General features: G+C 32.4%; 1 protein-coding gene across 1 annotated transcript; it reads left to right on the top strand.

Moving 5' to 3' along the window:
• Positions 1–1,227: 1,227 nt before the first annotated feature.
• LOC147065655 (uncharacterized) lies at positions 1,228–22,372 on the top strand. The gene is made up of 3 exons (XM_085957033.1): positions 1,228–1,757; positions 16,878–18,504; positions 22,347–22,372. Exons 2-3 carry the CDS (start codon positions 17,013–17,015, stop codon positions 22,370–22,372), a joined length of 1,518 nt encoding a protein of 505 aa, XP_085813159.1. The 5' UTR covers positions 1,228–1,757; positions 16,878–17,012.
• The last annotated feature ends 1,998 nt before the right edge of the window (positions 22,373–24,370 follow it).

Below are 24,370 nucleotides of genomic sequence, written 5' to 3'. Positions count from 1 at the left end.
AATTTTTTTTAGTATAAAGCCAGTAAAATAAAATAAATAACGTCTATTTTTCGAGGATTTAGTGACTGTCTGCCATCTCAATTCTGGATTTTCCTAGTTTGCCTATATTATAATAAAATTAAGACAGTTACGTACACAAACGTTATAGAGTATACTGCCTGGTTTTTTGTATGCTCCATATAAAGGAAAGTTGTTCAAAAAATCTTATTCTATATACCTAGATAGAATTTGAAGAGATTGTTGTACTAGAAAATGGCACTAACTTCAAATTGTAACTTATTTTAGCGAATTTGGTAGGAAAACTACAGATGATATCTACAATCCTCTATAGGCAACAGTTTTTGGGTTGTAGGCGTATTACAAAGTAGTATTGCGTAGGAGGTTTTTTTTATATAAGTGTCTGCCTGTCTGTCGATTTACGTTTGTTAGGTTACAATTTAAAAACTATTTGACCAATATTGATAACGAGCACAAATTGTTGTTATCAATTTGGTAGAGTTTCATATTCTTTCTTTCAAACACTTTGTCTCCATACATTTCTTTCAAAAAATTAACTTTCAATCATAGATTCCTCTCGGACAGCTTCCAGATAAACTACAGAAATGAACAAAGAATGAGTTAATTTGCTTTGAATATTTATTATTCGATATCTCAAAATAAATTTTCGATATTTTAAAATAAACAACATATTAATTTAACAAATTAAAAGCGCGAGACGGTTAAAGTATTAACTACGCCGTAGTAAAGCCAGGTACTTCTGCTCATATATCTAAATTATAAATAATTAGTTCTATATCTATCCGGATTACGAATATTTTACATTAATTAATATATTAATAGTTATCAGTGTGCACATTTAATTTACCCTAAGTTTTGTGATACCTATTCAAATTTAGACATTTTCAATACCTAATAATACTCATTTTTCGAATTTAAAACTTAACATCATTCCAAGTATAAAGTATGTTCAATTCAATTTGATTGCGGTTATATTATTGCACTAGACTATTGAATGCTTTTATTCTTTAAAAATATCTTTCTATGAAATATTATTGTAAAATCATTGATTTGTGGATAAAACGCGAAACGATAACGAGAGTATTTAAATACATCACAAACGAGATAATCCAATTAACCAGACAGCGTGACGCACGTGCAAGCATACCGTCTGCTGCTACAAGGGGGTAGAGAAGGCAACAACTCATAAAATTAAGCGATTTGGATGTTAGTCCAACTCAGAAGATCGGCTCGCTAACAACTCGGCCGTTCTCTCCACGCGACGCTATTCAATGTTGCATTTCGTTCAATGTTTGTTATTGACATTTCACTCGCAGCTCGTTCTTTTGTTTCCCCTATTAAAAACAGTTGACAAGTTGATACAGTGAAACACAAATAAGCGGAACTGTCAAATGACTTGTAAAAGTGTTGGTTCTCTTTGATTTTGTGTTTTAACCGCGGTTTACGTAGGTGTTTCCGATCTGTCTGTCAGAACAGAACTCGGATAGGAAGTCAGTGATAACGGTTGTACCATTAAATAGTGTTTGTCTCGTATTTTTATGTCAAAGTTTATATTTTATTCAAATGTATTAGACGTTTAAAATTTGACAAACTAACTGCTAATAAATTTAGAGTGAATAAAAAGTTCTGTGAAGTTTATTAAAAGAGTTTAGTGAAATAAAAAAAATAACATTTTGTTGGTAACACGTGTAAAGTTACTACCAGTTGAGTGAACTATTTTAAAATTTCTTCCTTGGCAGGTAAATAAAATACTTTGAAATTTAATATTATATCTCTGGCTTCATGAGTTTTTTAAAAAAAAAGAACTTATTACTTACTTAAGTGAAATTGTACAATATTATAATAATACTTAGGTAGGCATGTTTGTCGTTTCTAATGAAATACCGTTTGGGCAAGGTTTGGGCATTGCATTTTCGTAGTAGAGAAAAATAGTGTTTAAGTTTGTCAAAGGCTAGCTGCTCTGTTAAATAAGTACCTAGTATGAAAACAAGACATCGAATTATTAGTTTATTTTATCGATTGATTTAATTTATTATGGATTAGTTTAGATTTTAAAGATTGACTTAACAAGTAGGTACCTAGGTACCTATCTAATATAAATTATTATAAACACTAAAAATACTAAGTTGAAAATAGATGCGGAATTTATGTAGAATCGTGTCAGATTCTTGTGGCAGTGCAGGCGACTCATTTAGGTGTTGGTATCGTTACTTTCAAATGACACTAATCCGTGTTAAATTTATTTCGTCGTGGACGCAATACCAGAAGAATATGTCCTATCTATTTATCAGTGCAATATTGGAAGGATATCTACATAATATGTACACCCACATAGCTTTGTCATCCTAAGAAGAATAACAATATAGATACAATATTGGTAGGAAAATACCTATCCATACATAATAATATTATGTACGTTCACGTAAGGTATCTAACGTGTCATCTTTCTACTCTAATGTGATCGAGTTTCAACAATCATACTTCGTCCTAACACGCTCTAGTCACATGCAAGCACACGATCGCGTCATTTCTCTAAAATGTGATTTTCTGTAACTTAAACCAACCCCGTTTACTTTAATCGCCACTACATTCCCCGCGCCGTTAAAACAGTGTAGCTAGGTTTATTCAATATCACGTGGGGTTTTATTAACATTAAATGCCTAAACCTTTGCGTAAGCAGACGAAAAGCATTATTTCGAATGTATAATTATTGTGAGGGAGAAGAAACAGAAAAAACCGCTTTCAATAGTCCTAGAGATGGAGTATCTGCTACTACTGTGCGAAAACATCTTGGCTACGCTTCTAAGCGCTGTTATTTACTAAATGGAAGGAGCTTGTTAGTTTATAATGGAAGTGCGGTTAAAAATGGGCGGAGCATGTAAGTTCACAGTTTTAACACGTAGCGAAGAAGATGTTTTCACACGTAAACACGCAAATATCACGTGACCTAATAGTATCAGCGCGTAAAAATCACGTGATGTAACGGTTTCAGCGCATGCAGCTCTGTGACGTTGAAGACTTGATATAAAAGTCGCACTGTAGGTACAGCGCCAGGATATTATCCTACACCTCCTGACATGCCACCTGAAGCATAATTATGTTGCTATACTGCAGGATGAGGCAGTTTGGTAGTCTACCGTCATCCGGAAGGCATGCCCGAGTCACGTGATTTTTATTAACGGTCGTCACCAAGGATTTACCTACACTTTGTGTTTAGTTACCTACATAATTTTATTAAGAGTTAAGATTGCATTAAAATACTAGGTATGATATAGGTACTTACCTACTTCTTAAAATATCACACTTTTTAGGCGGGTAATATTGTTTATTGATTTTTAATAGGCAGTGTTGACTATAAATAATAATAGTGAATACTTAATATTAAATTCGACACCTGAACAAAAGAAAACAATTTACGAACGTGTTGAAAACATTCAAATTTGCTTTGTGCGGGAAAATTTGCGACACCGTTATCAAATTTGTAGTTCTTGGTAATTCTATATTATATTACTAGGTATATCGTTTATTCAATTCAATATGCTTACTTCGATACTTAAACATTGTTGTTATAGTTGTATAGTTATAATTTATAATGTTCCTATCCAACCTATTTGTAACAGTGCAATACGATGCGATGCCCGTGAAATCATATTTCACAACATATAGGAATACTAATTAGTAATTATTACGTTTTTATTGTCTCTCCAATTGTGCACTGTTTTTATACTCAGGCTAATAAAGTAATAATTTTGCATGAAGTTAATAAAATAAACAATTAGACAATTTTAAGCTTAGGCATTGTTTAGGTTTACATGCTATGATCTCGGATGTAATGAGGAAACATTCGTTGACATTTTGGTTTATGATTTTCTCCATACATTTATTCACTTTTATAACGAGCTGGTTATCGGATATACCGAGCTAAATATAATAGCTAATATATCGTCAAAAATTTTCTTAAAACTGTTAATGTGTCGATCGCTTAAAAACATTTCGACCCTAAGCAATAAAATCCGACCGGACAGGATGCCGCTGGGGTCGGATTGCGTTTATGACACTAGTTAAGTGTCTAAGTACCTACCTAATTGGTGTTTTCGCCGACAATATTGAAAAAGTATCCACGCATATGGTTGAAATTCCATGTATAAAATCCAAAGTTTGTGAAGTCAGTAGGTAGGTACCTACCAGCGTTCATTGTAATAAACAACTTCTTTTGTAGCTTACGACTGCCATGCTTGTTTCGGGGGAAAATTCTAATTGTGTATTTTTGTTTGAATAGCGACTTTTTGTGTTAAGTGACCGCTCATTTAAAAAAATACCTATTCTCTTATATACGAGTAACGCTTATAACGAGCAAATTCAGTCGGTCCCATCTTCCTCGTAATAACCAAGTTCGACTGTTTTAAAAACAGCTATTTTAAAGACACCATAAAACACTTATAAGTTATAAGAAGTTAAAAAATAAAGCAATGTTTTGTTATAAGTATGGTAAAATAGTCTAGTTGACAAAATTACTTCCCGTCGGACGTTGAATGACTATCAAGATACCAATACCAAAAATACCTAATTGTTGATCCATGGTTTACCTAGTTATTATTTAAGCAGGCATTGCATAGTTGTTAAAGGCTCTATTATCAAGTGTATACTGCCGAAAGCACATAGTAACATCTAGCGATCTGATTATATACCTATCTTATAGGAATGTTTAGCTCTTGCGGTATGTATATTATCGACAGGCTTGAATTTACTAATAATTATTAGGGTTGCTGCCAAAAGTCGGTAAGTTGATAATTTCGGTATTTATAGTTAACAACGGATTATGTGTCCATATATAAATATGTGTGATAGAAGTAAAATAATTCAAGACCATCCGATATGGATATATGCACACAAAGCACAAAAAAATTAGCATTATGCCTGATTTTATAGGGCAAGTCAATCTTTCAAATTGCAATTATTCCATAACATGATTTCCAGATATATCAACTTTTGGCAGTAACCCCACAATTGTACAATGAACGGTGACCATCTCTTATTTATTTAGGAGGATAAGTTTTTTTATTTGAGCTTGATTTTTTTTGTACTTTGTTTTAAAATTGTGACGAACCCAATCCGGTACCTTATAAATTGATATATTTGGGAAAATGATTTTAGAAAAGTACATAGGTACCCACATAATAAAAAAAGGAAGGTTCTTGTCGGTTTAATTGAAGCCAGAGGCAAAAAATCGATAATAATTGCTGATATACTGGATTATTTATTAGGTTCGGTTAGGTTTTTATTCTTGAATTCATGAATTTTGACGAAGTCGGCTATGAAAATTACGCGGTTTAAACGGTGTAAACCGACGTGTACCATTATGAATCTTCTGATTGTATAGACTTTTTCCAGAATCATTTTTTGATAAGAAAATAAAGCTAGATGGAATAACTTTTTGGAAATACCTAACTAGAGCTAAAAAAGATTCTTGTGTTGGATCACGGACGAAATTTTCATGTTGGGCGTAAATCCTGATCGTGGTATTTTCACGGAAAACAATGTGAAGATGAGCTAATTTTCAACAATAAAAATCATAAAAATGTAAAAAAAAAAAACAATTTATCCGCTGTTTCCGCTGAAGAAGTATGGTCGACATAACGTCCATAACCATATGTCTAAAGGAATTGGAAGCGAGGACTCCATACTAGGCGATTACTTGAAGCTTATTTTCTTAAGAAAAATATTTTTTTAATTGCATATTTATATAATCACTCGATTATTTTATATTCTATAAAAACAAATTAATTTTGCCATCGACAGATGTCGGTATTGGTACAGATTACAAAACAACTTGCAAAGGGTTAAAAAATATATACTACAGCGCGCACATCGCGGCGTGTTGACGTAAATAATTGTCGGATTATTTGTCAAGGAATTGTGATAATTTTTCGTATAAACTTTACGCCACGTAACCTCAGTCAGTCTATCGACATACTATTGTTGTCATGACTGCACTTTGTCCAAAATAATTAATAATTAGATACTTAGGTACTTACTTAATTTAAAAAAAAAATCTATGGCGTTTAATCGCATATTACTAAATAAATATATGTACCTAGATTGTTTTTAAAAATAAAAAGAAATTTCATCTAATGATGTTTGATGTGTATAAATGTTTTGAAAAATGCGTAATGTAAACTCATCGCTCAATTTTATGTCGTCGGTGAGTTTTTAAAGTTTCATTCAATTAGTGTGTTGTTATTAGTGTGTACCTATTCATTAGTAGTACCCAATATCGTATTATCTTCTTATTTCTCGTAAGTATACCTGACAAGTGTGCTCTTTTTCTCCACAGCCTACCTCTTTCCAAAAGTCACCCTTCGCCACTGGTATAAGGTATTTAGCTAGATGTGACAAATTTTATATACTTAGTGATAGCTTCATGTCAATTCATCATATTGATCAACGATGTGATAAAGTGTTACTCAACCAAAACAGTTCACAATGTATACCTAAGTAAAATAACACAATAATATGAACGGTGATATTAATTGTAACTATTTATCACGTGCCAGCATTTAATTTTTAGCACTGTCAGCTTAAGCGTTTAACGAAGAAAATTTCATAAAAATTATAAGCAACGTTTCAAAATTCAAAATTCCCACGATGCGCAGTTAGATAAATATTTCTTAGAAACTCAAATCGACTATTATTAATTAAATTATTGTGTTATGAATTTGACACCCTTCCGTATTCCTGAGAATTCTTTATTATTTTGTGAATTATATTTTTTTAAGTAAGTATGCAATGTCTACTTGCTAACATTTGATATTTTTTATTCCGATAAATTTGCTGATAAACGTAGATATTAAGGCTATACTTCAGTTGGGGCACGGTCTAAAACGATCGTTACTGCGCGACGCGAAGAATGTGCAAACGACGCGTGCAGAACAAAACATAATGTGTCATATAAATTCAACATGTGTCCATTTAGTGATATGTTTATTGTTCTATTTGTAATAATAATAATATATTCATTGACATGTTTTCTTTTTCAAGTAAATGGGTAACGTTTTTTAGTCATCTTTACACGATTTAAGAATTAATTCCCCCGACGCCATCACAAAACAAATTTACGTGTTCACAGCTTGACTTTCGCTTTCCGATTGGCAGCCAGTCTGAAATTTCGTCGCACATATAGTTGAAAATTATTTGCCGTTTCACTTATGTACGCTCTTAAGTAATTAATTATTACTTAATATTTTTTATCTTCGGTTAATCTTTGCTAATGCAACAGCAGCGAATAATAATATGTAGTTTTGTGAGCTTTTCATTTAGTCAATCAAATTTATTGAAATGTTAGACGACAGTTAAGTATTAAGTATGGTTAGTTTAATAAAATTAACAATTATTGCAGTGTCTTTTTAATTGGGATTAGAGTAGGAAATTAAAGCTTCAATTAACGTTTCTAAAGACATCTCTTTTGCACTTCTTATAAATTGATCAAGGACAACACTTATTTAAATACTTAGAAAACTTAGATAGTTGATGTTTTCCCCCATTCAACACAATTCGAGTCTTACCATTCATTGATTTACTGTAACCACCTTCGTCATGTGCGTCCATTTCTTGATTCTGAGCAAGCCTTGCAATCTTGCACATAAATACGGCATTCAAGATGAGACTATAGGGAATTATTATTGGGATACTCCGAACACAATAGTGCCTCACGTTTGCTACGGCAAGATATCTCTATTACCAAAGGCTGTGAAGGCATTGCGATTGACTTGACACCATCTTGACACTATGTTATCAGTAGGTACTTATATAACAAATGTCGCATTATTGGCTATCACTGACGCCAGACCGCTTGGGAAGCTCTGGTGTAAGTGACCATCGCCAAATATTGCTCGCAAAGATAATATTTGGTGGAAAATGGTAGAAGAGTATTTTATTTACCTACTTCTTTTTCTCCAATCGACGGAAACTGTTCTTTTCAGACAACCAGATTTCTTGAGGTACACTTTCCAATCGCTCTCGCCACACCGGTTGGAAAGCTCTGGTCTGGAAGCTCAATCGATGAAAAATACATTGACGTGGAAAATCCTTGTATTTATTTCAGTTCATTATATATTATGATAAATAGAGGCCCGAAGCGATGAAAATAATATTTTGCATTGGGTACAGGTAATACCAATCAATATCGATGTATGTTTATAACCAGCTATGTCCTGTGGTTTTGGCTATTTAAATTAGTAGCTATATATCAGTAGATATGTATTATTATATATTTGTTGCAGTCATCCGTTTTAATGCCTGGTGCTATTTTGTGCTCAATGAACTGTCAAATTGACGTCATAAACGCTTTGAACATTATTTTATGCATTTTCCGCAAACATTTCCTACAATTAAAATACTGGACATGACGAGAAAGTATATTAATTTATAATTTACAATAAAATATTATTTGTAATAACATAAGTATGTAAAAGTAATATAATATAAATTGAATGCAGGATAAATGTGAAGTGATCAAATCAAATCAAATTTATTTATTTTACATACAATGAACATAACAAATTATAAATTCAAAGCATTCACGACATGACATAAAATAAGTGTTAATAATTTTTAAAAATAAAAATAGAGAGAATTAGTAATAAAATAAGAAAATAAATAAAATAAATAACAAAATAAAAGTAGATGGAAGCACACAGAGTGAACTTTGATAGACCCTTTCTTAAAAACTTACCATTACTAATGGCCGGTTAGTTCTGCACCGTGGGAGAACAAACAACGGATGCCCTCGATTCCTAAGGTAATCAGAGACACCAAGAATGGCAGAGTTCACATTTACGCCGCGTATAAGTCTGAAAAAATATGTAGCTAAATAAAGATCCCTTCTAAATTTTAAGCTACAGTACGTAAGCATCCCTAAGAGAAAATCAGTCGGATAGTAGTTGCTTTGGTATAGACAGACACCTTTATGTTTTTTGTGACAGTCAATGTTAACTTTTGCACCCATCAATTTATATACCTACATATTATTTTTCATATGAATTTATTATTCCTGGCATAAGTTAATTTGCCTACTAGGTTAAAAGCTCTTGTAAAAAAAATATTTACTTGAATTATTGTTGTTAATTATTATGAACTTTATACTTACTGGTATATATTATTTACCAACGTTCCAAAACCAATAGAAAGGATTGCCTTAAGTCACCCTGTAAAGTTGGTACCTAATCCTATCATCATTTTTTTATCACTACCAAGGAAAATATCTAGCTACAAAATTAATATAAGTAAAAAGTATACAAATATGTTAATAATCATTTCTGCAGTGCGAAATGCGAATGACAGTAACACTATTTTCATATTTTATTTTGTTCATCTGTCATCGTAAATTAATAATGTTTTTGAAATTAGAACTGCGTATAAGTGTGCAATTCAGGCTTCAATTTATGGATTTTACATAAGTAGGTACCTACATTAGATTTTCAGTTAAGTAGACAAATTCATTGTTTATTGTACTTATTGAGGTACCTACATATTATATGGTTTTAAAGTGCGCATGAGGAAAAATTGAATGGATTAGATCTACCAAAAGTTTGACAATGTGACACCAGCTGTTATATGGAGGGCGAAATTCTCCGCTTAAGAGTGAAAGTTGTAATTTACTTTTACTTCAATTTTACTGCCAACAGATATTTTACTACTTTCCATGTAGGCACCATGGCACTTTATTGAATCATTACAGCTTTGTTAATGTAATGCAATGCATACGTCATGGATAACTTCGAGAGCGAAAAAACAAAACTTAGATAGATTTGTTAAGTCAATGCGCTAAGAAAAGCCTTCATCTATCTATCACAAATCACAATGCGTATTTGCGATGGGTTAGGGTTAGTCATTGGTTTACATATAAAGTGTCGGTACATTAAAATACAAGTATATTCAAATTATGTTCTGATCATAATCGTACCTATTTATTTATTCAATGGGCATTTAGTTGACCGTAGGGAACTCAGAAATAATGTGAACTGAAATACCTAACGGGTGTGGTGAAACAGGCAACCGATCTCCAGTGTGGAAGTATACGGAATAAACGTAAACACGTGTCAAGAACACGTCATACGTCGAATACTGACAACTGCTCTCGGTTTATGTACTGACGCTCATTTAATATTGGTGTATTGAAGGTTGCAACTTGCAACACACACTATTGCGCGAAGGTATATAATGCGTGGTTAATTTTCGTATGACACTCATACATTCAAAACCCTGCATCAAAATGTACCGTATTGAGGTATATTCTATTTATTAATTTGTTCTGTGGTTGACCCCGTGTATGCCGCGATTTTTTTTAGAGGAAAGTGCACTTTTTGACGAAAAAACCAAACTTTGTTTTCTTCATATCCATAACCATTATCGACGTTTAGAAAAATAAGCCATCTGAAATTTATCCCCTCAACAATACGGCGACCATGTTTCCCAAATTACCCTTCATACATTTTAAATTATTTCAATAATTATGCAAGTTAGGTTAAACATTATAAAAGAGCAATTAAAAATGACTCTAATAGTCTAAAATGTTGTTTAGAACTCCATGGGACGAGATATCCAGCATTGCATTGCATACATAGGCGTGTAAAAATTATAATGTTATACTTTATTTTTTATTCTTTCCCGACTGAGTTATTTTAAGAAAATCAAGCAACCTTTTTCATATTCATTGCTCACATTTTCCTACTTATTATTTAGTCCCTTCATAAAGTTAGTTAGTGTTTTTAAACACGTTTTTTTTATAAATCTACACAATGATTTGTATTGTGCATGTGTGGGAAAGATCTTTAAATAATAGCACGTTCGCTGTAGTGAAATAATATAGTTATGTAAATTTATTTCAATGCACTAATAGCTAGATGTACCTACACTTTTATAGGTGGTAATTAATCAAACATTTCCATTTGATTTAATTAACTTCATCTTGTAATGCATTCAATATTTAACGGGTAATATGCTATTTCTCACACTAAGCATAATGAATAATGATAAATTGATTAATAATATATGCGTATTGTAAATACATACAAACCTATTACACTACCTATAAGCCTCAGGCCTTCAGAAACAAATCGTTCTCAAACTTGAAATAAGTATCAACAAAATAAATAATAATTAAAATTAAAAACTAATTTAAAATTAATGATATCGCCATTCCCATTATAAACTAAGATACATCACTATCAGTAATAACCAATAAACACACTTTTAAAGATGCATTTTTAAACATTTCCGTAATTTCGTTCTACAGACAGTTGAAAATTATTTGCCGTTTCACTTTTGTACGCTCTTATTGTTCATGTTTTTTTCTGTATTTCGCCGCGAATGGGAAATATTGTTCACATACAAATGTATCTTTATTTGCACTGAGTAGAAATAAATATTTACGCCGTTTGCTGTGCACATGGATTTTTTAAATTATTATTTTGAATTTGTTTGATTGATGTATATTATAGTCCAGTAGCCGGGGCCGAAAAAGAGAGCTTACAGGGCTTAGAGGGCGCAATAACGCCGCCATCTTGGAAAAATGGCGCAAAAATCGTTTTTTTTTCACAATATCTCTTCACCAGTATGATAATCACTAATAATGGTTATTATCAATTTTGTAGAAAACATAATTGTCTACAACTCTTTCCAGAATTATTTTACATAGGTAATTAATTAAAAAAATTTAAAAAACGCCACATTTTGCGCATATTTTATGGTACTTATTGTTTATTAATTATTATGAAAATAAAAGACATTAATTTAATATGATATTGATCCATGCGGCGCAGTTTGCAGCGCCGTGTATCTTAGCCTTTACACATAATTCACACTAAAAATGCAAGGGGGCATCAATTCTGCGGTGGGTTAAGGGCAGCACCAGGGAGCTCAGAAATAATGGGAACTGAAATACCCAACGGGTAAGGAAAAACAGGCAACCGATCTCGAGTAAAGAAGAATACGGGATAAATTTAAACACGTGTCAAGAATATGTCATACATATGACAATTGCTCTCAGTTTATGTATTGACGCCCATTTATTATTGGTGTATTACATACACTATTGCACACCTATAATCGTAGGACACTTACACATTCAAAACCCTGAAACAAAATTTACTTTATTGATGGTCTATCGGGATTCTATTTATTATCTGTTCTGTGAGCAGCACTTTGTCTCTAAATAATAGTTGTAAATAATGCATAAAACATAGATTGGGGAACATTGTCTAATTACTTAAGTAAGTAGGTATAGTAGTTTTAAATGCCAAATGACTGCGGAAACAGTTTTCGACCGGTTTTCTTTAACTTTAAACAGCAGTACAGCTACACAATAATGTTTAGTTTCATTTTATAATTCATTTCTTATGTTCTGCGAAGTCTATTAAGTATTTTCAGCAGACATTGGATAAATCATAAATCTGTCAATCAACATTCGATGCTCACTCCTTAGTTTATTATTCCTGTATTCCACTAATATTTTAGATAGCTACCGAGCGATCAGTCGTGGAATAATGTATTGCTGCTCGTATGCTGGACTTGCCATTAGCTATATTTTTAATAACGTGGGAATATCAAAGTTTGTCGTAAGTACCTATTTTGTGGTTACCGCAAAAGATGTGAACGTAGAAATCTAGACATAGGATAATATACATGTGAAATCTGCTTAAGCAATTAAAGCTGTCAAAGCAAATAAAACTATCGATAAATAGAGATTTCCCTGCATATTAATTTGTCTGTAAACACACTTTGTTTACATTAATTTAACTGCATATTTAGTTGACATAATAAATATTTTTCTGTACTGCATGTATATCGTACACATCTACTTAAAATGCCGTACGTATCTTTAGAATTGTTAAAAAAGTTATGTAAATAAAACAATATTAACTATTAGTTTGTATAATTATTGGTCACCCTATTTTTAAACTAAAAATCATTTAAAATTATAGTTACACATTTTTATGGCAGTGTTATTATTATTAAAAACCTTATGTAGGATAATATTCATTACGATGCTCGTTAACTCTAGTGACAAGTATAATAATATCTAGTGCATTGTTTATAAAACAAAATGCGATGCTTATGTTGTTATGTGTATTGGAGTAAGAAGGCAAATAATATATGTAATAATGTAATATTATTTATATTCTCTTCGAGGAGTACTTTCCTTTACATTTACATTATATCTGTTTCACCATGCGCATATCAAACATAAAGATTTTTCCCACTCTTATTTTATAGTATTTAACTCCAACTGAATCAGGTTATGAAACTATGCCTAATTGATAATAATAATTAATATTGATGTTTCCGTCAGTTGCAAATTCCACACAAATGTATTATTATGTGAAAAATATCTACAACCTGGGCTGTCCAAACTACCTACATTTAAATGATGCGATAGCAATGTTTGCAGGCGTAGGTAGACACACGCTGAGTTTCGAACAAGCAACAATAGCGCAAGTAGATTGAACGACAAAAGTTTACAAATTATTGTACAAGTATTCATAACTTACTTCCCTTGATACTCGGTTAAATTATAAAGATGCCAGAATGATATGTATTTTAATTTCTTGCAAACTTACGTTTAAGGGCCAGGATACACGATAAGGCAGATGGCATTAACGCATGTCTTAATTGATTCCGATTGGATACATTTGGAATTAAGTAAGACGTCTGAAGAGTGTGTCTTAGCCCTTATATTATATGCAAGATAATATCAGTTGTCAAATTATCAGCATCAACACAAATATCGGTTGGAAATCAACCAAATGAGATCTACATGGTATGTACCGTTTTGGTACATAGGTAATAATAAAATAACTCAATATGTGTAACATAGCTATTTCAACCATGTGTCCATTGCAAGAATTTGAAAATTATTATATGTTCCGAAGTAGGTATTTTAAAGAGCCAGCTGTCATTCTGCTAATGACTTGTCTTTAACGAGAATGAGTAAACCTAATCACCACTTAATTACCAACAGTAAACAAAGAATAAGTCCAGGGGTCTGCAACTTTGACACTGGGTGCTTAATTTAGAAACAGTTTGACTTAATGTCTCAATCATGTAATCGTTGACTAAAAAAACAGAACGAACCACCCACGACTGGTTAAAATAATTCGTAAAGATTGGTTTGAAAATTGTAAACTAGTCATAACGTTATAATTACAAACTATTTACGAGTGGTATATATACTCTAAACGTGCCAATGCTAGTAGTAAATACATTTCCTTAGTTTTAATTATAAATATATTGGCTGGCCTCATAATGATGGATACTACTATATTTTTAATCAATTAATTAGTCGGTTAGTAATTACGGAATTAATTGATATCTACCTTAATTTAATATACTAAAACCGATAGCCAACATTATAACGCTATTCGATAAGCATTTCATGTAACAACTACTAGTTTTAATCGTCGTAATTTAGTAAGATGCCCCTAGCTTAATTGGGAAAGTATACTAGCGCAAATCAAGCAGGTACAGGTTCAAGTCCCGTCGGGTGTATTTTTTTTCTACAGAATGATTTTTTATAGTGTGTACCTATATGCAGGAGATGTTTTCAAATTATGGTTACTATTTTGATTTGATTTGGTTGTATGATTTCTGATTTTAGCACGGATATGACTAAATAATATTAGGTATTATACAAAAATATAATTAATAAAAAAGCTATTTAATAAATCTGTAGTGTCAATAAAAAATGAGACAAGTGAAAAACATAAAATTGATTTGTATTATTATGGCATTTTAAAAAGTAATAAAAGGATAAGTCACCTTTATATGCAGAGTGCTTAATTATATGTTTAGTTTTCCCTTTTATATAAGATACATTTTTTCATACAATAATATGTAAACATTAAAATGGGTAGGTACTTTTTTTCAGAACAGGTTATAGATATCTCATAATCGGAAGGAATCGCCCTTATTGCAATATGGGTGTATTTTAGTTTTAAGTAAGTACCTACACACAATAGGTATTTTTAAAATAAGCATCTGGCGTTCGGTTACACGGTTACAAAAAATATAGCGACGTTTACAAATGAACGTAGTTTGCTAATTGACCCTTATTACAATATAGGTAGAGTTAACTTTTCCATCACTTTCATCTGTATGTAAGTATATTTATGTTTCTTCTTAGGCCATATCCGCCCTTTAGTTGAAGCATATTATGGACACCACGCGGCGCCTCCAAGAATCCCTGTCACTAGCCAGTCTTCTTACATCGTTCCAGGTCAAACCAGCATCCCGTAGCTTCGCCGTCTACACTCTATAGATAGTATTTAGCAACCTTCCAGGACGCTGGAATCTGGTTGGCTTGAAAAATAGGCAAGCCAGGTTGAGGTTCTCTTTTGGCATCCGCAGCACGTGGCCGAGTCAGGTCCAACGTCACCTCTTCACTCTCAGCCTCTCGTGTTATGTTTATTACGAATGAATAAAATTTTTACCACAGGATTTTGGCAGTCTACAATGTATACGGTTTGGTATTATTTTATACATCATAATATAAGTATTTAATTTGCCCATTTAATTGAAAAAAAAAATAGTGGATAATCAGATATGAATGAAAGAATTATTTGATCTGTATATTTGAAGTTCCAAACTTCTCCGAGATTAGAAAGAACAGATTTTTGTTTTTACGAGAAATGGTTTGCTCAACTTATTAGGTCCATACTCTCACCCATGCATAAATTGAAAAACAATATGTGTACTTGCCGATTGCCGAATTCGAACCTTGGACCCCCACTTATACATATATGTTTTGACGTACGATTTTGATTTTTTTTTTTATAATGCTCAAGTAAAATAATTTTACATTGTACGAATACCATATGTCTCAGATCACTGCATTCGACTTAATTTGCTTAATAGCGGCCGAACACACTTTATACTTTCTTGCTCGGGGAACAATCGCTTCATAGACATAATATCAGCGAGATTGTATCTGACAAAGTGTTTGTTCATTATTGCATTGAGGTATCATATTAAATTATTTCCTGTTTATTGTAATAGGTTTTAATTGGGGCTATTAATGAAGTTAATACATGTAAATTAAAGTTTAAAACATTTATATGACAAGAAAGAAACACATGCTTACCTACCTTATAAATGTCAATATTAATACTTATATATGTCAGCGGTGAAGGGTGGAGGTAGGCTGTTAAGATCCGACATAAATAGTGCACACTAAACTTTGTCAGTCAAACGTAAGTATTTGTTTTTGTTGAGCTAACTACGATAACTAAGACTACAATGTGTATAATATTTAAGTGTTTGTTAGGTTTTAAAATTCAATTAAACCCTGCCTAATCCAAGCCATAATATATAATAGTCAAAAAATATTTTATAGATAGAAGAATCTTTTTTATCGATTATGGTTTGGTTTAGGCAGGGGTTTATGAATTTAAAAAAAACTATCTAACACCACCTGTAAGTCATTCTTAATTCAACGAAACCAAATAAGTATGACTTCAAAAGTATGCACTATTTTTGTCTGATCTCCCATAGTATACCTACACTATTATAGTTTGGTTTATGTTGGGTTTAACTGCATTTTAAAAACTAACCAGCACCATCGGCAAATTCTATTATTAGTTCAATGAAAACAAATAAGTATGACAGACAAAGTTTAGTGTGAACTATTTATGTCGAATCATAGCAGCCTACCATTGCTATATAATATTTTCTAATGAATAACGAAAATAAATTATTTGGAAATTGCTATTTTATCGCAAGTTTTGTTTTTAGTTTCTAGCTTATTTACAAATTAATTAATAATATTTAAGTTTAAGTTTTTAATATAAAGTTTATTTTATTTTTAGGTGCCTGGAATGGACTCAATGAAGACATATTATCAATTCGAAACATTAAGGAAAATTAAGTGCGTCCGATGAGTTTAGTGCTAGAATGTCCGCATAACTCGGACAAATGGCGTAGTGATCTCGTGATGTACCAAAATGCAACAATCAGACACGACAGTGCCATCTTCCGATTCTATACAAGACATGCCAACGGCAGTGAACAAGCTGACCGCGTCTGAAAACAACAACACAGTAGTGTCACCAGGAGCTTTTCTTAGACCTGGACATCCTCGAAGAAGTCCGTGCGTTCTATCTTTACCATTTGCAGACAGTGAAAGTGACAACGATATTAATAAAATCATGAAAGACAATTTCAAATTGACGTCTGATTTCACGAACTCCTTTGTCGCGGATCTATCTAACGAGTCCAAACAAGTTTTCGATGTCAGTCACATTCAGGAAGTGAAGGGATCAGTGACAGTACAAGAAGGCGCTATAGACAGCTATGAGATATCCATCGCGGAAACTATTGTCAATCCATCATCACCTTTAGAAAGAGCCCACGAACAAAACAGCGAAGCTGATTATTATTATAGAAGTTCTCCAAGTGGAAATGAAAGCGATACAGAAAACAGACTTAAAATAGACTTGTCAGATGAGGAGGCTGAATTTGCAGACGATGAAACGATCGATAATAATAAACGAAGAAGAAGTCAAGAACGAGATGATTATGATTTTGCACCTAAGTATTTTAAGAAAGACTCACCTGGTGACGATAAAGAAATGCGATCGCCTACATTTCAGGATAACTTTATAAATTCTATGAAAATCAGTTCTCTTTCTGGGGGATCAGAAGAAAACTTCACAAGCAATTTAGAAGAAAAAGTTTCAGTGGAAAATAAAGCACGGTATTTTCAATATAGAGATGCAAATAATCATGACAATATACAACATTCTTATCAAGACGGCGAAGATTTCTCATGGCATCCTCATGTCTATGCCAAGCCTCCAAAAGTACCAACGCCACACTCTATTATTGATATTCTTGGATGGGATTTAAAGAATACATCCTTGAATACACCACCTCCAGTTCGACTTCTTAGTACACCGAGTCCTATCTACTCTCTAACTAGCCTAACTACCACCCCAACAGGCGTTTGTAGAATAAGTCCAGACATTGGTATAAAGTGTGTTAACAATACTAGCAAAAACTCTTCTGATTCCGTTGAAAGTCAAGCATCAAAAACGCATGTTTTGAGTCAGCTTATGAACGTTAGAAAAAAAGACAGTTTTAAATTTAAACCAGAAAACAAAGTGAACAGTACTGATTTAGTGAAACTTCGGGACACTTCCAATTCGGTTTTGTTGCAACGGTTAGAGTCGCGTGGCAGTTTTCCGATTTCCAAAGAAACGGTTGTAAGTGCGACCCTTGCGATGAACTTTGTTAGTTGTACCCCGGTCGAGGGGCCTCATGGTGCAGTGCTCATGGCAGGAGGACTTGTGGCATCTAGGGAGGGCCTTGTCGAAGGAGGGTTCGAGCAGCCTCTGGATTTGTGTGTGGCGCGCGGTAGGACAGTTAGTACTTCATCCATAACCAATACGCCTGCTTTGGGCCAGCCCCATGATCTCAGCAAATCTTCAAAAAAAGGTAAGCGTATTATCATATTATCTATCATGCAAATTTCTTATATGTTTTTTTATAATTATCTGATCATTATATATATAATATACCTGGGGTGTGAAACTCCGATCTGGCGATACGACAAGACGTAAGACCGGAGCATGGATTGATTGAAATTGAGGGAACTTTTGGTATGCCATTTGAAATGACTGGTACCTAGAGTCAGAGATCGAATTGTCCATTATAAAAAATACGATGGATACGATCACTGGGCCCAGAATTAGCCAAAATTCCTTAGCAAACTATTTCGCAGGATTTTTGTATTGAAACACACTACTTATGTATCTGTTTATTATACTTAATCTAAGACCCGATGGAAATTTGTATAAAATATAAAGCTAATAATTTTGGAAGCCAGTAACATCCATCAGTTGATATTCATATAAGTACATACATTTATTATTTTTTGGCAATTAATCGTAAAACATGTTTTTTATGAAAAATCAGTAAGTAATTAGATTGCGCTTTAATTCTTAATAAATTGTCAATTGCATCTATATTGGTGTATGACGTAGGCATGTTTGTTAAATCGAGTTTTCTTATATGTATTTAAAATCTTTTGTGACATGTTTTTTTTAATTCTTTGGAATAAATGTAGGTACCTATAATATTGCAGTAGCGAAAAGTGCCCATCAGAGGAAGGTAGGCTGTGGTAGTAACGGAAAAAACGTCCCATTTACGGGACTAAAATTGAATTTTTAGAAGGTATTTCATTGATACAATTTAACATTTTGTATTTTATTTTTTTATAAAAAATATTTTATTAAAAAAAGACAACATGTACTTAAGCATAAGTATATATTAAAAAGTGATGCCCAACCAGATCGAACTTGCGCTAAAAATCTATGACTTTCTATCTATCTAACACATCCGTTAGTAACTGTTCGAATATCTCCAGGACAAAAGGCATAAAACTACATACAAAAAACTTTGCATAATCGCAAGTCTTTGTATGCAACTATTAGTAGAAGATTCTATAAAATTGGATAGAGTATATCTGTGTATTAAATTCAATACTTAGAGACAGATGTTTCTGTTGGTATTTGTTTTTACATTTGGAATGTCTTTAGATTACTTATTTATATTTATTTGTTTTTTTAGGTGTTTAAATAATCGCCTAGTATGGAGTCTTTGCTACTCTAATAATGCTGATACTAATTGGTCATTAGTATCAGTAATATTATTATTATATAAATAATACCTTATAGATAAAAATAAAGAATCTATTTTTGATAATACGAGCGAATATCTTCATTGATTTTTCATAATATACATATTATTCGTACACGATATAAATAAAAATAAATTTAAGTACATAGGGAGAACATGAGAGGGTTTTCTATTCTGCAACTTGTTCGTAAATTTATTTTATCGCAACATGCAGCAGTGCTCTTCAATATTGACAATGCACCGTACATAATAATAGCATCTCTGAGCCGATTACATTTGTTAAAGTTACTTGAAAACCCAAAATATTACAAGTGTTTATATATATATTTTTTATTTTATATTATATTTATATTATATATTATGCGGTGATTTTTTGCGACGGTATGCCGTACCTACAGCTGGTTTTATCAATAATCAGTGTATTGTATTATACCAAGGAATACAGTATTAATTGGAACTAAAATACCTAACGGGTTTGGAGTAACAGGAAAATCTCGAGTTTGGAGGAACATGGGATAAACACGTGTCAAGAATACGTCATTCTAATCATGTTCTTCGTTCTGAAAACTGCTCTCGGTTTATCCACTGACGCTCATTCAATATTGGTGTCAATGTGTGTTTCATTTTCGTAGGACACTCACACATTCAAAACCGTGCTTCAAAATGTAGTGTATTGGGGGTATGACCTATCTGAATTCTATTTATTAATCTGTTTTGTGTATTATGTTCAGCGCCAATATGTATTTGAAATCTTGCAAAAAAATTTCACAAGTGCTAACAAGCTAACTAGAAAATTCGTATATAATATACATTCTGAACAAATAAATAGAATTCCAATACAGTAAATTTTGACGCAGGGGTTTGAATGTATGAGTGTCCTACAAAAATGAAAAACGCATTATAGACGTGCAATAGTGTGTGTAATACACCAATATTAAATGAGAGTCAATGCATAAACCGAGAGCAGTTGTCAGTATTCGACGTAATAATATAACGTATTCTTGACACGTGTTTAAATTTTTCCCGTATTCTTCCTTACTCGAGATCGGTTGCCTGCTTCTCCTTACCCGTTAAGTATTTCAGTTCCCATTATTTCTGAGTTCCCTGATTCTGAATACCTATTACTGTTTCTGAGATTTTTCTCATCGCCGCATAAATCCGTCTCTTATTACATTACACATAATGTAATAATACCTATAAGTAATACCTGGTATACTTTATTCAAACTTAACTTCCGCGTTATTTATAAAGTAATATTTTATAAAACAATTCTTTTTCAATATAAATAATACAATAATTATGGTATTTTAGTAATGTCTACTTCGTGTAAACGACCCAATAAAATAAGACGGTGTTCAGTGCGTTTGTATTCCGTTCGATAAGTAAAATAATCCATGCAAAGTGATTCCTCCGACAACGAGTAGATTCGACGAATTGATGGAAATAATGGTCGGTGGGGTGAGAGGCAAGTCGAAATGAAATGGGGGTGACTGGTAACGGTATCGAGGGGTTAACGAGTACTTGGATAATAAAATCATTACTATGAATTTGTTATGATTATTGAAGATGTTTTATATGAATATAATATACCAACACAAATTATCCGCCGTTCGAATTTGGAACTAAGCTCGTCATAGCATAAAAGAACAGAATGATTAGTCAAATGTTAGTGTGCAGCGCCATTACACAGAAGACAATTTAATTAATATACTATAACCGATAGCCAATAGTATCTCAATTTAGAAAGCGCTTCAGAGAGTGCTATAAGAGCCATTAGTTAAAATTAAGTATGGTACCTTTAGCATAGTGGTTTATGTGCGTGGGCGCGAAACCTGAGAGATGCAGGTTCTATTCCTGCGGAGATTTTGTCTATTGGTTAACATAACATATTTTCTCAGAAGTGTTTTCAAAATTATGTATTTTATACTATAGTGTTATTTTCCAATAATTTTAAAACATTGAATGTAATCTCACCAAATTATTAATAAACTTAGGAAAGTATTCACTGGTGATTTTAAAAACAAAGTGTTTTGTTAATTCTACGATTTTTGAGTTATTTAAACTGACAGTAAAATTGTCTCGGTCGTAGTTAAGTAGGTATGCCTCCTTTAGCATAGTGGACTATGTGCATGGGCGTGATACCCGAGGGATGCGGTTCCTGCGGGGTCTTACTTTTTCAAAAAGATTTTTTTATTGGTTTATAATATATTTTCTCGGAAGTGTTTTCAAAGTTATGTATATTTGTATAATTTGGTAGTATTTTTAAAGAGTGACTCTATTCATGATGATTTGTCAGACTATACTGATCATAAATGTCAAATAGTAAGCACAGCATCAGAGCTTGATTTGACAATAATTAACCCTTTCGTAAGTTATATATCTAAACAACAAATAAAAAAACACCTTAATAGCCGCAAAATTAAATTTAATCTGTGTGAGGCGCACCTTAGATCCTCACGTTTACTTTCACTGGTACAATAGTACATTATCAATAATTATCAGATTGTACAACTCATTGTATGTTATTAAAGGCTAACGTCTTCTAATACAGTACCTCATATTGTTAATGAGGCTATAGTAGTATAGGTAATAATGTAATCGAAAATGCATAATATAATTTATTACAAAAACTCTTGTAGAACCAGTTGTTGAAACCAGCTCATAACCTCTTACGGAGATTCGATTGTTATCTATTCGATTGGTGCTTATTTATATATAGGAATAAGGAGCAGTAAAAATATTAACCTATATAGATGTATCGGTTTATGTATCTAGGTAGCCCAATGGCGAGGGGTGGAGGTAGGCTGTTAAGATTCGACATAAATAATGCACACTAAAATTAGTCAGTCAAACATATTTGTTTTCATTGAACTAAGACTACGATATGTAGATATTGTTTATTTTAATAGGTTTTAATTGAGGTGGGGGCTATTAATGAAGTTAAGACATATAAATTATAGTATGAAACATTTTATGTGACAAGAAAGAAATACAATACTTATGTAATAAATTTTAAAATTAATATATTTATAATATATCAGTGGCGAAGGGTGGAAGTAGGCTGTTAAGATCCGACATAAATAGTGCACACTAAAAATGTCAGTCAAATGTATTTGTTTTCATTGAACTAAGACTACCATGCGTAGATATTGTATGTTTGTTAGTTTTTAAAATTCAGTTAAACTCTGCCTAATCCAAGCCATAGTAGATAATAGTAAAAAAATATTCATTCATCTAAAAATATATCTAAAATTATGCCATTAAACCATAGATACTTTAGGATATTTCCTATATAGATAGAAAAATATTATTTTTTCTGTTTTGTTTTAGGCAAGGCTGAATGAATTTAAAAAAAAAACTAACCAACACCATCTGTAATATGTATTCTTAATTCGACAAATACAAATAAGGACTAAAAAAGTGTGCACTATTTTTGTCGGATCGCCCATACCTAAATTATTAGGTTTGGTTGAGGCAGGGTTTAATTGAATTTTCAATTCGTACCAGTACCATCTGAAAATTGTTTTTTTAGTTCAATTAATACAAATGAGTATTACTGACATAGTTTAGTGTGCTCTATTTATATCGAATCTTAACAGTCTACCTCCACCCGTCGTCACTGATGTAGGTACTTAGCTAACAGAGTTTATTATAATTTTAAAATTACGTTCGATTTATCACCTGATGCTCTCAATGCTCCCGGTACATTAAGCGTCATTATATTTCCGATGCCATATAGGTTAAAACTATAAAATGCTCCTTCGGTATTCCAGTCGCTAATTATTTTAGTCAACCGTGGACGATGATGCCTGGCGGCAAAGATGCAAATTATTGGCAATGGCGATTCTGTCACTTTTTAAACTTAAACAATTTGTGAAAGAAGTATCGGCCAATAAGGTTGTGTCAAGATAAAAAATGTAGGGATGACAAAATGTCAAAATAAAACGTATTTTTTTTAAAAAGTAAATTCACTCGAGATATTATTGTATTACGAGTAGTATCTACAGTTGATTTTTTGCATGTTCGGAAACTTGTACGTATGCAGTTCGCCGTATCACACTTCACGGAGAAATGTTTTATCGGAAATATATGGCCGTATATTAAAGACCGCCCAACCTCTTTGGGTCGTATAGTACTAACATAAAATTCATGACTAAATAAAACACGGTTCTTGTCGGTTTATACTTTACAGGAAGCCAGCAGCAAACAAATTTTGAAAATAGCCGATATACTGGATTATTATTTGTTAGGTTAGGTTTTCATTCTTGAATTATTCATGAATTTTGCCAAAATCAGATATGAAAATTGAATTAATGTTCATGTTTTGAATCTAATACAATTGGAGACGGTATAGTATTCGGTCATCTTTTTCCGATAAGAAAGCTCACGGCGAACTGTACCACGGTGAAATATTTTACGTACAATTTACATATTGTAACCGATTTTTTGATAGATTTTTATTTAAGAGCATACTTCAGTGAAACGGCAAATAATTTTCAACTATAGGTGCGACGAAATTTCGGACTGGCCGCCAATCGGAGAGCGAAAGTCGAGCTGTGAACAGATCAATTTGTTTCGTGATGGCGTCGGGGGAATAATTCTTAAATCGTGTAAAGATGACTAAAAAACGTTTCCCATTTACTTGAAAAAGAAAACATGTCAA

The sequence above is a fragment of the Rhyacophila brunnea genome, unplaced genomic scaffold (assembly GCF_057557595.1).
Source record: "Rhyacophila brunnea isolate RB1 unplaced genomic scaffold, BYU_Rbru_1.0 scaffold_6, whole genome shotgun sequence".
Lineage (NCBI taxonomy): Eukaryota > Metazoa > Arthropoda > Insecta > Trichoptera > Rhyacophilidae > Rhyacophila > Rhyacophila brunnea.
Note: the sequence above shows the minus strand (reverse complement) of the source record. Positions and strands in the feature narration are given on the sequence as shown.